At 38.9% G+C, this 16,132-nt stretch overlaps 1 protein-coding gene across 3 annotated transcripts in view; it reads left to right on the top strand.

The window, feature by feature from the left end:
• kiaa1549la (KIAA1549-like a) overlaps positions 1-16,132 on the top strand; it is a 195,446-nt gene that overhangs the window by 70,837 nt on the left and 108,477 nt on the right. For all 3 annotated transcript variants that reach the window (XM_088339768.1, XM_088339767.1, XM_088339766.1), the window contains exons 4-6: positions 837-952; positions 6,639-6,861; positions 12,786-12,919. In XM_088339768.1, the coding sequence (XP_088195894.1) occupies positions 837-952; positions 6,639-6,861; positions 12,786-12,919 (473 nt within the window). The remainder of the gene's footprint in view (positions 1-836; positions 953-6,638; positions 6,862-12,785; positions 12,920-16,132) is intronic.

Genomic DNA, 16,132 nt, shown 5'->3' with positions numbered 1-16,132 from the left:
TCGACTTGCCTTACTCACAAACACGGTATGCTCATATTTTACAGGAATATCTTGCTAAAGTATATGAAACAAATACTGAAAACCCCTGAAACTCAAAAATTGTAAGACTAGCAAATGCCAAAAACCTGTTTTCAGCAAAACTGTAATTGGCCGCAGCACAAAAGACTGACAATAAATCAAATCAAACAACAATTTTGTTTGTAAGAGTAAAAAGCAATTAAAAATCTAATGGATTTCGAAAGGTCAAACGAGCTGTTATGATCAAATCATGATTTCAGTTTTAATTTTAGGAATCCGTGCCTCAAAAGGGTGGATTAGAGGGAGAGTAGGAGGACACAAACATCTTACTGCAGCATTTTTGTAATATTTTCAAATGTCATATTATAATATTATACCCATGGGCAAACAATTAATCTCCACCATTGGACACATTTGAACCTTTTTCTTGTAAGACGGATAATGAAGTCATGATGAACAGGTACAATGCCCTTTCAGCTGCTCACTTGGGGTATACTTATTACGGGTCAAAGATGGAACTACTAGCACTCAAACTAATTAAAACATATATGAGGCAAGGGCATATTTTCCTAGATCAAACATTTGAAAAAAAGAAGAGAAGATTTGAAAGAAGTCTGGGAATTTTACAAAAAAATACTTGAGTAAAATGTGTTGAAAACAAATAATTAACGCAGAACAGAGGATGTCCTAATTGTGGTATGTGCAGCCCTTTGAGACGCTCTATGATTTAGTGATATCCAACTAAATGTGACTTGATAATCTAGTAATGCTTTATTTCTTATGACCAGACAATGTATTATCCATTTTTTTCTTCACAGTTTTGTCCATGGAGGCGCAGAACAGCCAACTTGATCTTGTCCTGAAACAGAATCTTGCCAAGGGACTAAGTCACGCCATCCAGAAAGCCCTAAATGACTCTACTGCTTTTGTACAGGTCAGTCTGTCTTATGTAATGGTTTTGACTAGCAAAATGGTCTCAAACTCAATTCATTTGGGGATCGGAGCTAGGGTCCGGTTGATGTTGGGCCAAATTTTTTTTTTCCTCAAAAAAGCGCTGATAAAAACATTCAATGGTTCCTCAAAAATACCATTTTGCGCACTGCTCGCACGTTCTCAGCGCACAAGAAAATTTAGCCAGCGCACAAAAATGAGGGCTCAAAATTACTAATTAAGAAGCGACTCAAGTCAAAATTACAGTCCATGAATGTATAAATACACGGGTTTCGCTGACCCGTCCTAAATGCGGTATTTTGAAGTCGAGTCGAAGTAAAACGAAGTTGAGTAAAGTTAGTAGAGAACCGGCTTCTTCGGCTCGGCTCACTAAAAGGAACCGGCTCTTTCGGGTCCTAAACGGCTCTTCAGGTTGTTTTTGCTTCTTTAATCCCAACATGACCAAATGTTATGTAAAATTATGCACAACATGACTTAAAGGAAGTGGGGAATAGAACAAAAAAGAAAAAAATACCAAAATGAAAAAGTAGTGAAAAGCTGAGAAAAAAAGAAACAAAAGGAAGAGAAAAAAGAAGGAAAAATTTAGAAAAAAGCCAGAAAAAAGAAAAGAAAGAAATGTAGGAAAAACGTAAATAGAGAACAAAAAGAAAAAAGTAACAAAAAAGTAGAAAAAACACAGAAAAAAGAAGAAAAAGTTTGTGTTGCTTTCAAATAATTTCCAATTATATCAAGTGAATCTTGTTGCCAACATTGTACTTCCACTAAAAAATGTGATTAAGTACAGTTCTGTATCTTACAATTGACCAAAAAGCCCCCAAAAATGTTAATATTATGCGACAAAATATATCAGGAAATAAAAAGAAATGGATATCTTGTGAAAGAATTGTAGGAACAAACGACGTTTGTAGGCCGTACAACCTTTGCAATAGTACATGAGTCAATTCATTCAAAAGAGAAAAATAATTTTGCATTGCCAGAAACTCAGCAAAATGTAACTTGATGTCAAGTTTTGGACATGTTTAATAATGAATTATCTTGCCACACTTGGGATTATGGTGGCTCACTGTTGTTTCAAGCGTTGCTCACCGACTTTGTGTGAACGCTCAGACCCGTAAGGAAAATTACAGGGAACATTGCTTCCAGCCCAAACTGCCACCTACTTTTTCAAATGACGTTAACGTAGTCGTGTCCGACACAGCTTAAAATTCCGGAACCCTCCCTACCGTCGATGATCAATTTATGCTGTTCATTATATTTTGATGATGCGCAACATTTGAATGTCCCCTAACTCTAATGCAAAGCTGCTTATTTCAATCCCTGCTAATGGGCATTTATTTGAGTTCTTGTGAGATTTGTGCCCGAGGGTGAACACAGCACACAAAAACCTTTGCCTTCCTCAATCTTCCTCTCCCGATTAATTGTTGTGCAATGCTGAGCGAGCGCAAGCCGGCAAGCTAAACTGCTGCCGCCTGCATGTTTCCTCTGACCTGCAACATCAGACCGTCTGGTAAAAACAGCCATAGTCAAATCTCTAATCTCGTCGCAGGCAAAGATAGTAATAGTGCCTAACAATGCAGCCAGTGTTGGGCAAGTTACTTTAAAAAATATGTAGAATTACTCACTTCTTGATTATAGTAAAGGTAACGAGTACCGTATTTTCCGCACTATAAGGCGCACCGGGTTATAGGGCGCACTCCGAGAAAATATTTTTTGGTCCTATTTTTGACATACACAAGACGCACCGGATTATAAGGCGCTACAATGGGAACGTCGACAAAACAGTCAGATAGTTCAGTCAAACTTATTCCCACCTTAACATTCTGAAAGCTTGCAAAGACGCAGATACGTGTCTCAGACATGCACGGAAACAGTGTCCGTACGATGTCACTCAAATGCATCGTTCCATCATTCGGAAGGTTAAAGTCTTGGGATTCAAGAAATGCCAACCATTCCTTGGTTTCTATTTTCTTTTTCGCTCGCAACTTTACTGTATATATGACAATAAACACTTGGAATTGAGTTGAATTTAAAAATAGACACTCCATTCCATCCATTATCTGCACCGCTTATCACAGAAACATCGAGTTCAGTCTGAAACAAGATACAGGGATAATATAAATAGCCAGAGTAGCTCACAGAAATCGTTGTGTTCATAATAATGTGCAGCCGTGGTCCTCTTATATCCGTGAGTTTAGTAAATCCAGGAGAAAAAAATATTTACAAATACAAAATAGTAAAAAAATGCTTTCTGTATGCCGTCAGCCACGTGCTATACGCATTCATCTTTTTCGGCCAATTGCAGGCTTTGTTTCGCCGTTTAAGCCAATGCCAGGCTGTAAATGATAAAAAGGATCCGCCCCTTGACCTCCGAATAACTTTAGCCAATAGTGATCGATTCAACTGATGATTGACACATCTTTTTCGGCCAATTGCAGGCTTTGTTTTGCCGTTCAAGCCAATGCCAGCCTGTAAATGATAAAAAGGATCCGCCCCTTGACCTCCGAATAACTTTAGCCAATAGTGATCGATTCAAATGATGATTGACACATTGGTTAGCCAATGAAACGCCGGTAAATAAATCCCAGCATACACCGCGGACTACTTGGCGTTCGGGGGAAAATCTAGTCGGCGGCTGCAAGTTAGTTGCAAGACTTTGCGAATTAATTTTGTTCCATAAATAAGGCGCACTGTATTATAAGGCGCATGGTCAGCTTTTGAAAAAAATAAAGGCTTTTAGGTGCGCCTTATAGTGCGGAAAATACGGTAACAAGGAACAGTAATTATTTCCATTAATTGAAAAATAAGTTGTTGTATGTAAAATAATTTAGAATTTTCCGAGCAGTATTCAAATCAGTTAAAAAAAGAACAAATAGGTAGTTGTGTTATACAACCTTCTAATATTTATTGCACCTCACCATGTCAGAACCAGAACAGACGGTAGACCCAAACGCGTAACGTTTCACACCAAGCTTTATTGCGGAAGCGGAGAAGTCAGTTGTGGGAAAACAAACGCCAGCGATTCGGTGATCACCGGGCAGGAGAAGCAGGAGGCCCACGAGATCGGAGCGTGGTGGGAGGGCGGAAACGAGTCGAGCAGCTGGGACGGGAGAGAGAGAGCGTGGTCAGAGATCGGAACAAGTCAGGTAATCGGGACAGGAGATCGGAGCGTGGTGAGAGATCGGAACAAGTCGGGTAATCGGAGACGATCAAAAAGTCAGGGACAGGGGATCGATACAGGATACCGGATACAGGATAACGGAGCTTGGATAAACGGATCAGGAGGTAGAGCGCTCGTCTTGGAATCATGAGATCGCAGTTCGAATCCCGGCTCCTCCATGTTACATGTCGAAGTGTCCTTGGGTAAGACACTGAACCCATAATGCCCCTAATAAGAAGGCTAGCACCTTACATGGCTGCACGGCCGCTATTGGGAAATGTGAAGCACACTGTAAGTATTCGGGAAGTATTGACTTGAAAAGCGCAATATAAATGCAGATCATTTCATTTCATAAGGGATCCATACAGGATACAGGATATCGGAGCTCGGACCAGGGATCGATACAGGGTACAAGATAGAGGATACAGGATACGGGACAGGTTGGGAACAAAATGGGAGCCAAAAATACTTGCCTCGCAAGTGCGGAGGTTTGGTGACGGACCGACCAGGAGTGAATGAGTGTACAGAGTTTAAATAGCAGGGGAACCTATCAGGAAACGAGCAGCAGCTGGAACCAAACAAGCGGGCACAGGTGAGGGCAATGGGCAAGTCATTACACACCAGCAACAGATTTATCCTACAAATGAAGCGCAACAAATATAAACAGTAAACAATATCATTAAATAACAATCAAGGGTAAACAATGTTAAACAAATTCATTAAATTGTATACAAAAAATGGGGAAAAAAATCAAATTACAAAAAGAAAATAGAGATGCAGATTGAAACAAAATGGCAATTTAAATAAATTTTGGCATCCACATGATGTATACTATATTTACGGGCATGGGGGCAATGCCAGTGGAAATGAAAAGACCCTGCTGTGTGCCAAACTGATTGGTGCGGCAACGGGAGTGTTTTAGGGGTCCTTTGGGTTTGGCCTAAACTTTATGCCTGCTAAAACCTTGTCTGAATACTGCTGGTTTAAAATCAAATATCTTCATTTTTACATCAAATCCTCTCTGTTTATTTCCTAACCAGTGTTAGGCGCATCATTGCAGGTTTGTTACAGTAATCGTTATTTCATTTAAAAAGTAATTCAGTTACAGCCCCTAAATTAATGACACCAAAAAGTAGCACATGACTCTGAAAAGGAATCGAACCCGGGTCACAGCGGGGAGAGCGCCAACACGTAACTACAATGATACAGATGACATAAGAAAAGGCATTCGATTTTGTCCCATTAACACACTATTACTCACGACCCAAAACAAATGTTAGATAAAGGAAAAAACAGAAAAGTCGTGCTGTAGGTATAAATAAATACAAATTCTGATACATCATTAGATACACCAAAGCGTTGTTTCCCTCGTTGTGGTTTTTGGAGTTTTAAAAATATCTTTCTGGACGACTTTCTGTTTCCTCCATTCTCTAAAATTAGTGTCCGGCACGGTGAGTCAAAATAGTGTAATAATGAGATAAAATCTAATGCTTCATTGTACGTCATCAATTTCAATAAAGGTATCGTCGGTGAGTGTGACCCAGGTTCTATTCCCATTGCATAGAATGTTTTGAAACTTTGGTCAGAGACATTTTACGACTCACCAATCATTCCACTAATATCTACCGAGAGTTCAATAAAATATGGTAGCTCTTACTGTACTCACCTTATAGTACAATTTATATATTTATTATTGATGATTGAATATTGAATTGTCTATTGTCATTGATATCAACATTGTGAAACATTGTATACAGTTCAACAATTACTGGACTTGACACTCAAAGGTAAACATGTAATAAATATTTTAAAGAGAAAAAAAAGAGAAAAGGCAGAAAAATATTTACAATGTAGATTGGGAAACTACACTGGCTAGAGTTATAATATTAGTACACTGTTCATGAATGAAGAAGAATAATGTGACGTAAAATAGCGCAATGGAAAGAAGTGCTAAACATTTAGCAGCAACAAAAAAACCCTCAATGAGTCACAAGGTAGATTTTTCACATTTTCGTTGCAATGAACGAGCGCAGCAAAAATAAAAAAAAAATAAGTTGCAAGATATATTTCAAAGTTTTGTGTGCTGGTTTAGGGTGGTGATAGCCCTGGGGAAGAAGCTGTCTCTGAGCCTGTTTGTGTTTGTTTTGAGGGACCTGGAGTACCTACCAGAGGGCAACAGAAGAGGTTGTAGCTGGGGGTGGGAAGAGTTTTCTATAATGTTGATGGCTCTGCTAAAGTAGCCAGCAATGTCATATAGACTGGTAGAGAGCAGCTGATGATCTTTTGGGCTGTGTTGATTACTCTCTGTATGTTTTTCCTGTCCGCTGCTATGGTGATGCCGTATGCCGTAACAAAAGTTAATTTTTTGTATGTGTGCGCCATCTGGTACACCGCATAGTGCAGAAAATACGCTTTGTAAAATTTACACTTCAATGCAGTTTCTATTGTGGTCTCAATGATCTAAAATTTGAATGATTACGCATATTTAATGAACATTTGCGTTGTTTTGCAGGTGGAACGGGATGACTGCAGTCCACGCAACGTGACGCTGGTTTACTATGTGGCCGGTGTCAAAACTGTCTACATTTCCTCCATTGTGGTCGAGGCGCTAACCGTTTACGGCTTTGACAAGCTGCTGTACGACATCCGGCAGCATGTGCCATTGGTTAAGTTAGTTCTGGTTCCCGTGGCGCTGTGGGTACCTACTCCAAGTATACATCTGCAGCTAAAAACAGGTGACAACAGACATATTTTATAGTCATTTAAAATGCATATGTTTTAGCATTCACAAAATCTGTTCATGGGAAAATTCTGCATTTTACTCATCTTTAAGGCCGTGAACCATATCGATGGAGGGAATACAACCACCAGATGTTTTACAATGCTAAAAAATGCTTGACAATGTCTAATAATTATTTGATTTATTAAATTATTATTTTCTCAAAAGAGTTGTACGGAATTTGGAACTTTTTTTACACACAACTGCCATCTCTGGCTTGTGTCATCATTGCAAGTTCTGGCAAACACTTTCATGGTGCACGTGCAAGTACGTGCATGTTGACAAGACAAGACCGATGCAAAATGATAACAATACTCAGATATTGGACAATATTATGTGGTAGCAAATAAATGACGCCTTACGAGGGATTTGTATCATAATGATGTTTTCAAGCAAAGATATATATATATATATATATATATATATATATATATATTTATATATATATATATATATATATATATATATATATATATATATATATATATATATATATATATATATATATATATATATATATATATATATATATATATATATATATATTTTTTTTTTTTTTTTTTTACTTATTATCGCAAAGGGCACCCAGTTTAACATGCTTTTCTATAATAGATAGATAGATAGATAGATACTTTGTTCATCCCCGAAGGGAAATTCACATTTCCAGCAGCATCCCTGAGCTGAGAACAATCAAGAACAATCGAAAATAACACGGGAGCTGCTGGAGTGGCTGCCATTCGTGACGGCGCCGGAAGAAAAGATTCAATTTGAATCATGTACAAACAAACAAACAATTGAATCATGTACAAACAAACAAACAAACAAAATATTCATGTTTCAATAAGTGGAGTGTTAATAAAGTGGGGGGAAAATAATTTCTGATACTGATATAACCAGGTAAAACTAATTTTAAGTTACCTGTCCAAATGAATGTTGTGCCATCTCACCTTTCCCACTCTCTCTCCTGCAGTTGACTTGCTGCTGCTCGCTCCTGAAACTAATACTTACATATGGCTCTTTGCATGAGTACATTCATAATATGAACGTATCATGCTACTACGATGGTTTTACAAGGTTATTACCAGGTTAATTATTGGAAGTACGGTTCAATAAACACTGTCAATCAATAAAATATCATTTTTCCTAGAAAATAGCAATGACCCAGCACTTAGCTATTTTAAGAACACGTCCACGGAAACCTCAGTTGTCCTTAAGAGGCACACCTGTGCCAGTGGGTACCACGTTTGAGACCCCTACTCCACACAACTGCTAATGTTATCTTGATAGTTAACAGCTTTTTGTTGTACTTCTTGTTATTTTGTGGTAGGTTAGGTTTCAACATACCTGAACTTTCAAGCAAATGTAGAGCAAATGATGAATTATCCGTCATACTTAAACAAATAGAACAAAATGCAGAGACGATCATGTCGACACTGTTAACACATTTGGTACTTATGGAGAAAATATCTAATCTCAAATGATGCATCCCACCTTTAAGCTGGCTTTCAATAACTTTTGATGATGATTGATGATGAAACAAGAAATGAAACAAAGAAAGAATGAAAGAAGGAAGGAAACAAAAAAGAATGAAACAAAAAGGGAAACAAAGAAAGAATGAAACAAGAAAGGAACATAGAAAGAATGAAACAAGGAAAGAAACAAAGAAATTATGAAACAAGCGAGGTAACAAAGAAAGAATGAAACAAGGTAGGAAACAAAGGCAGAATAAAACAAGAAAGGAACAAAGAAAGAATGAAACAAGGAAAGAAACAAAGAAATAATTAAAAAAAGAAGGTGCTCCAGACTTTCTGTGCGGAGTTTGTATGTTCTCCCCGTGCTTGCGTGGGTTTCCTCCGGGCACTCCGGTTTCCTCCCACATTCCAAAAACATGCATTTCAGGTGAATTGGCCGGTCCAGATTGTCCCTAGGTGTGAATGAGCGAATGAGTTGTCTGTCCCCGTGTGCCCTGCGATTGGCTGGCAACCAGTTCAGGGTGTCCCCTGCCCACTGCCCGAAGATGGCTGGGATGGGCTCCAGCCCCCCCGCGATCCTGATGAGGATAAGCGGTATGGCTAATGAGATGAGATGAGATGAGGTAACAAAGAAAGAATGAAACAAGGAAAGAAACAAAGAAAGAATGAAACAAGGAAGGTAACAGAGAAAGAATGAAACAAGGAAGGAAAAAAGAAAGAATAAAACAAGGAAGGAAACAGGGAAATAAGGGAACAAGGAAGAAAACAAAGAAAGAAGGGAACATGGAAGGAAGGATAGAAGAAAAGAATCAAGTTAGGAAGAAAAGAGGGATGGAAAGACAAAGATTGAACCAAGTAAGGAAACAAAGAAATTAGGAAACAAGGAAGAAAACAAGGATGGACAGACAAAGAATGAACCAAGGAAGGAAACAAAGAAATTAGGAAACAGGAAATAAAGGAAGGAAACAGGCAAACAAAAAATAAACAAGGAAAATAGAAAGGAGGGAAACACTGAAAAAGGAGGAAAATAAGGAAGGACAGAAACAAGGAAGGAAACCGAAATGAAAAAAGAAAGGAAGCAAACAAAGAAGTTAAAAAATAGGAAGTAAACAAGAAAACAAGGATGAAAAGGAACACTGAAGGAAGGAAACATTGAAGGAGGGATCTACACAATGTACACAATAAATCTTGCGCAATCTTGAGCTATCATGCTGAAGAATTTGATACAGAAAAGTGAAATCAAGGGAAATCTGCTGAGTTATATACAGGTATATTTCGGGTCAGTGCAATTCTTTGTGGACAAAGTAAAACTCAAGTAGAGGCTGATTAACATTTGTTCTTAAATAAAAATTGGCGAAACTGACTGAATGAAGGTAGAAGTTGTCCTAATTGTGGCTGAAAATGAGCCAAGCTGGATAAAACTTGTTCATTGAGGAAAAATCTGCCGCCAAGCAGGTCAGTTTGGAAAACAATGTTGCTATGGCAACTGGTTGGCACTTTTAGGTACCCCTCTTTCTCGGGTTTGAATTGCATCTGCTTTATGAAACATATTACCGTATTTTCTGCACTATAAGGCGCACCTAAAAGCCTTTATTTTTTTCAAAAGCTGACCATGCGCCTTATAATACAGTGCGCCTTATATATGGATCAATATTAAGTCGCAAAGTCTTGCAACCAAGGCAAGCAGCCGCCGACTAAATTTTACCCCGAAGGCGAAGTCGTCCGCTGTGTATGCTGGGATTTATATACCGGCGTTTCATTTCCTAACCAATGTGTCGATCATCATTTGAATCAGTCACTATTGGCTCAAGTTATTCGGAGGTTAAGGGGGTGGATCCTTTTTATCATTTACAGGCTCGCATAGGCTAAAGGGGCGAAACAAAGCCTGCAATTGGCCGAAAAAGATGAATGTGAATCACACATTGGGTTGCACTACGCCATAGAGAAAACATTTTTTACTATTCTGTATTTGTAAATATTTTACACTTCTGGATTTACTACACTCACGGTTGTAAGAAGACCATGGTTACGTATCATTATTGAACGTGATGGCTGCAAGAGAACATAGGTGAGCTATGCAGATTTATATTTTCCCGGTATCTTGTTTTAGAACGATCTTGATGTTTCTGTGATGAGTCTATTTTTAAACTAAATTCAATTCAAAGTGTTTATTTTCATATGCGAGGTAAAGAACCCCGTTTCCCTGCTCAATAAAATTCTTACTTTGCTGTCCACACAGTTGCCAGCAAAAAATAAAATGGAAACTAAGAAATGTTTGGCATTTCTTGAATCCCAAGACTTTAACCTTCCGAATGATATTTGGAACGATGCATTTGAGTGATTGGTGACATCGTACAGACACTGTTTCCGTACATGTCTGAGACACGTATTTGCTTCTTTTCAAGCTTTGGGAATGTTAAGGGGGTCATAAGTTTGACTGAATTATCTGACTGTTTTGTTGACGCTCCCATTGTAGCGCCTTATAATCCGGTGCGCCTTATGTATGGAAAATATAGGACCAAAAACCATTTTTTGGGGGTGCGCCCTATAACCCGGTGCGCCTTATAGTGCGGAAAATACGGTACTCAAGAGCTTCCCTCTCTTTGAAACTTTGTAGTCTTTTGTTGGACCCGATACGGCCCACGGGCCGCAGTTTGGTGGCCCATGACATACTGTATGTATCACAAAGGATTTGTTTGCAATTTCACTGCAGTGAAAGGCAATGAGTAAGAAAAGCAATGAGACGGGAGAGAGCAAAGACGAAAATAGAATTTCTTCATTATGTCTGCTGGCTTTCAGTCTTTGATACCCTAAATCCAATACAAACCCTCATGATTCAGAGCAAAGTACAATCAGTCCATTTACCCATGCAGCTTCTTAAGAGAACATCTTTCTTAATGCCGAACGGCAGCTTTTTGGGGGAAGAGAATCTATGTGATTAACTCATGGATAACCAAGCAAAACAGATTAGAAGAGAGAGATTTAACAGGGTTTGACAGGTGCTTGAAATCCTTAAAAATGCTTGAATTTTAAGGTTGTGTTTTTAAGGGTTGAAAAGTGCTTGAATTCCTGGTTGAAGTGCTTGTAAATGCTTGATATTGTTTCTCAAGATGTCTGCTTAAAATGTCGCCAACACTTTTCTCTCTCTCTCTCTCCCTAGCTCTCTCCCTTTCTCTTTCTCTCTCTCTCTGTCTCTCTCTCTCTGTCTCTCTCTCTCTCTCTCTGTCTCTCTCTCTCTGTCTCTCTCTCGCTGTCTCTCTCTCTCTCTCTCTCTGTCTCTCTCTCTGTCTCTCTCTCTCTGTCTCTTTCTCTCTCTCTCTCTCTCTCTCTCTCTCTCTCTCTCTCTCTCTCTCTCTCTGTCCCTCTCTCTGTCTCTCCCTCTGTCTTTCTCTGTCTCTCTGTCTCTGTCTCTCTCTCTGTCTCTCTCTCTCTGTATCTCTCTCTGTCTCTCTCCATCTCTCTGTCTCTTTCTCTGTCTCTCTCCGTCTCTCTCCGTCTCTCTCCGTCTCTCTGTCTCTCTCCGTCTCTCTCCGTCTTTCTCTGTCTCTCCGTCTCTCTCTGTCTCTCTGTCCCTCTGTCTCTCTCTGTCTCTCTTTCTGACTCTCTCTCTGTCTCTCTCTCTCTCTCTGTCTCTCTCTCTGTCTCCCTCCATCTCTCTGTCTCTCTCTCTGTCTCTCTCCGTCTCTCTCCGTCTTTCTCTTTCTCTCCGTCTCTCTCTGTCTCTCTGTCTCTCTGTCCCTCTGTCTCTCTCTCAGTCTCTCTTTCTGTCTCTCTCTGTCTCTCTCTCTGTCTCTCTCTCTCTGTCTCTCTCTCTCATCTACTTTTTTCCCTAGCATGTGACTGAGCTAAAATGAGGTCTGGCACCCCTGATTTAAGGTGTTCCTTGCGAGAGCATGGTATAATTCCGAATTTTTCCTAAGTGTGAATGAGCAAGTGAGTTGTCTGTGGCTGTGTGCCCAGTGACTTGCTGGCAACCAGTTGAGGGTGTCCCCTACCCGCTGGCCGAAAATATTTGGGATGGGCTCCAGCAGCCCCGCTACCCTACTGAGGATAAGCCGTGCAGATAAAGGGTGGACGGTTAGGTGAAGGGGAAATCTCGATTTATCAAATGCAGAACAACAGCATTAGCTAGATTAGCAACTATGTCAACACTGTTTGTAGCTTTCCATGTGTCGCAGATTATGAGACCGGTAAATGATCCGCATCTTTCTTACTCTTTGTTATTACCAGAGTTTTTTTTTATTTTTCATTTATTTGTCACATGACTCATAATGTATTTATTCCTTACAGTATGTCTCATTGACTTCCAGTTTTGGCTAAGGACACCGTAGGCTGGCAGTGGATGAGAAGCAAAACAATATTACCCAGCATAATCATATTTACACGTTATCTTCTTTTTTTTCTCCAGTGTTGAGATTTGTTGGCCCCACCGACAACATCTACTCTTGCAGTTTTGTCCAGATGCTCGAAAGGAGACTGGAGAGCGCCTTTGATGAGGCTCAGGACAAAGTGCTGGAGACCTACAGCAAGCTCACGGTGGAGGTAGTTTATGACCTTATTTTTTTCCCATCCAATGACAGAGACATAAGAAAAACCATTTGAGATTTTAGAACAGCAAACGTAAATTTCTTTTTATTAACTCTGGGAGCGTGCAAATATGCGTCTTCAGTTATTCATTTACAATACTTTGTTTTTTTTCCCCCTGTTTCCTAAGATATAGTTTTGATTGAAAAGGTCACACTCCAAAGTTTAAAAAAATCACTTACACATTATTAGACACTAGTTTCCCTTTGTAAAAATATTTTTTGCCATCAAATCGCTTAACATGTAAACAGCATGAAAGACATGTTTAATTTGGTAAACAAAGTTTGGGATCGCTTATAAAATACCTTTTTGGAAGGAAAAGCATTGTTTTCTTCAATGAAGAGGGCATTAACCTACTCAAAAATACACCCCATACATTGTTTATGTGGTAAATAAATATTCTAACTGCAAATGTATGGTTTATTTGCAACAAAGGCCCATTCCCAGTGACCAGCACTCCAGTGTTTTTATAGTGCAGTGTTTGCAAATTGTCTTAGAAGGCCAATGATAAAGAAATCTTTGGGTGATTATATTAGCTCAGCTGAAAACATTTTAGCTGGTAAGAAAAGCTATAAAACAGGCCTTTCCGGAGAATCACATTAGTAGATTTTAGAATGGCCAGGAAAGACTCATGTAAAACTCGACAGTCCATTTTTGGTCAAAGAAATAAAGGCTATTCCATGCGAGAGATTGACAAGCAACTGAAAATCTCCTTCAAGGGTGTGTACTACTCTCTTCAGAGAACAGGCGCTAACCAGAGCAGAAAGAAAAGTGGGAGGCACAACCAAACAAGAGGATAAGTATATTAGAGTCAGTAGTTTGAAAAAATAGATGGCTTCTAGGCCCTCAACTTGCAGCTTGGTTAAATAATACCCTCAAAACACCAGTGAGAATGACTACAGGATTCTGGACTTTAAGGCAAAAACAGAGAAAAAGCAATACTTGAGACTGGCCAACGTAAGGAAACATTTAATATGGGCAAAATAACATAGACACTGGACAGCTCATTTTATTCACAAAGGTGACTTTTTGTGGAAATCAGAAACTTGTCTGGGTGACAAGACACACGCCATCTATTAAATAAGCTTAATGGAATATTTACCTCAACACTACTAAGCATGTGCCAAAAATTGACACGGAAAATTGAATACACAATAATAGAAATGGAACATGTAGCACATACTCTAATCTGCAGGCCAGAAACCAAGTGCTTGGGGTTTATTCTTAATTAAGGGGACGTTCCTCATAAATTAAGTGAAACCCAGAAAATGGTTAACTTTTAAGCCAAACAGGGCCTTAACTGGGGTCTCCACTGTGATGCCCGCGGGCACCAGGGTGCCTCCTAACCACAGCTGAAGTACACACGGACCTGTTCTGAAGATCAAACTTAATCAAATCAAATTCATTTGTAAAGCAGTTTTCAGGCAAAAAATTGCCACTCGAAGGTTTTTAAAGGTGGAGGATGGACCCTTGTAGGGGAGACATGAACTGGAGGCTGGCGTGCTCAAAATCAAGGACAGTATTTATTAACAAAATCACTACTTAAGTACCAGACAAGTAAGCGCAAAGCACCTAAAAAGTCTAAACAAGAAATCAGAACCAAAAACCAAACCTGACCAAGTCCAAACCAGAAACCCAGGGAACAATGTAACCAATGTTCCCTGTAATTTTCCACGGGTCTGAGCGTTCACACAAAGTCGGTGAGCAAAGCTTGAAACAATAGTGAGCAACAGCAATCCCAAGTGTGGCAACTAAGTCATTATCAAACATGTCCAAAACTTGACATAACGTTACATTTTGCTCATTATTTTTCACTTTTGAATTAATTGACTAATGTACGAAGGTTGCAGGGCCTACAAACGTCATTTGTTTTTACAATTATTTCACAAGATTTCTTTTATTTCTGGTATCTTTTGTCGCATAATACTAACATTTTTGGGGGCTTATTACACGATACAGAACTGTATTTAATTACATTTTTCACTGGAAGTACAATGTTGGCAACAAGATAACTTGATGTAATTGGAAATTATTTGAATGCAACACAAACTATTTCCTCTTTTTCCCTGTTTTTTTCTCCTTTTTTTAAAATTCCTTTTTAAAACATCTCATTGTGTTTATTTTTTCCTAGCTGTTACTTTTTTCTTTCTTTTTTGTTCGCTATTACCTTTTTTCCCTTTATTTGCTTCTTTCTTTTCTTTTGGCTTTTTTTTTTCTGAATTTTTCCTGCTCTTTTTTCTCTTTTTTTTCTCCTTTTGTTTCATTTTTTTCTCAGCTTTTTACTACTTTTTTATTTTGGTCTTTTTTTCTATTTTGTTCTACTTCCCCCCCTTCCTTAAGTCATTTTGTGCACAGTTTTCCATAATATTTGGTCGTGTAGGGATTAAAGAAGCAAAAACAACCTGAAGAGCCGTTTGGGATACGAAAGAGCCGGTTCTTTTTAGTGAGCCGAGCCGAAGAAGCCGGTCCTCGAAACACTCTACTGACTTTACTCAACTTCGTTCTACTTCGACATTGACTTCAAAATACCGCATTTAGAACACAGCGTCAGGGGAACCCGTGTATTTTTACCTTCATGCACTGTAACTGTGACTTAATTCGCTTTTTAATTAGCAATTTCGAACCCTCATTTTTGTGAGCTGGCTAGATTTTCTTGTGCACGGAAAAGCTCTGGGTAGTGCACAATTGCGCACACACGCAGCTTAGAGGGAACATTGAATGTAACTAGAAACAAACTAACTAACCTGACATGAAGGTGGATGTAAAAATGGCAAATAAAAACCAGGATGACAATGCCAGACTAAATGAAAAATGAAAATGACCCATCCACCCGGTGGAACTCAAAATGTTTGATGATCGGACACAACTGTGCCCCGTTCAAACCTCGGTCCGGGCCCTCTCATTGAGGAGGTGTGTCAGATCATAACAAGGTCATTGTGATTTTCTAGTAATTTTTCAATTAGTGGTTGACAGAATCTTTTTGATCCCACATCCAATAATGAACCTGTTAACATATGAAAAATAGTACAAACATAGTAATAATATGATAAGTCTTCATTTTATGTAAATGATGTGAATTGGTTGATATCTTGAGATTTTTTTTGCGAGAAGTGTGTGCAACCATAACATTGGTGGTGTGAAATCTAAAACAGAGTGTAAAAAGGGAAAACT

The sequence above is a fragment of the Urocampus carinirostris genome, chromosome 7, assembly GCF_059441175.1.
Source record: "Urocampus carinirostris isolate Australia breed hairy pipefish chromosome 7, RoL_Ucar_1.0, whole genome shotgun sequence".
NCBI classification, from domain to species: domain Eukaryota; kingdom Metazoa; phylum Chordata; class Actinopteri; order Syngnathiformes; family Syngnathidae; genus Urocampus; species Urocampus carinirostris.
The sequence above is the reverse complement of the archived record's forward strand: the minus strand, read 5'-3'. Positions and strand labels throughout refer to the sequence as shown.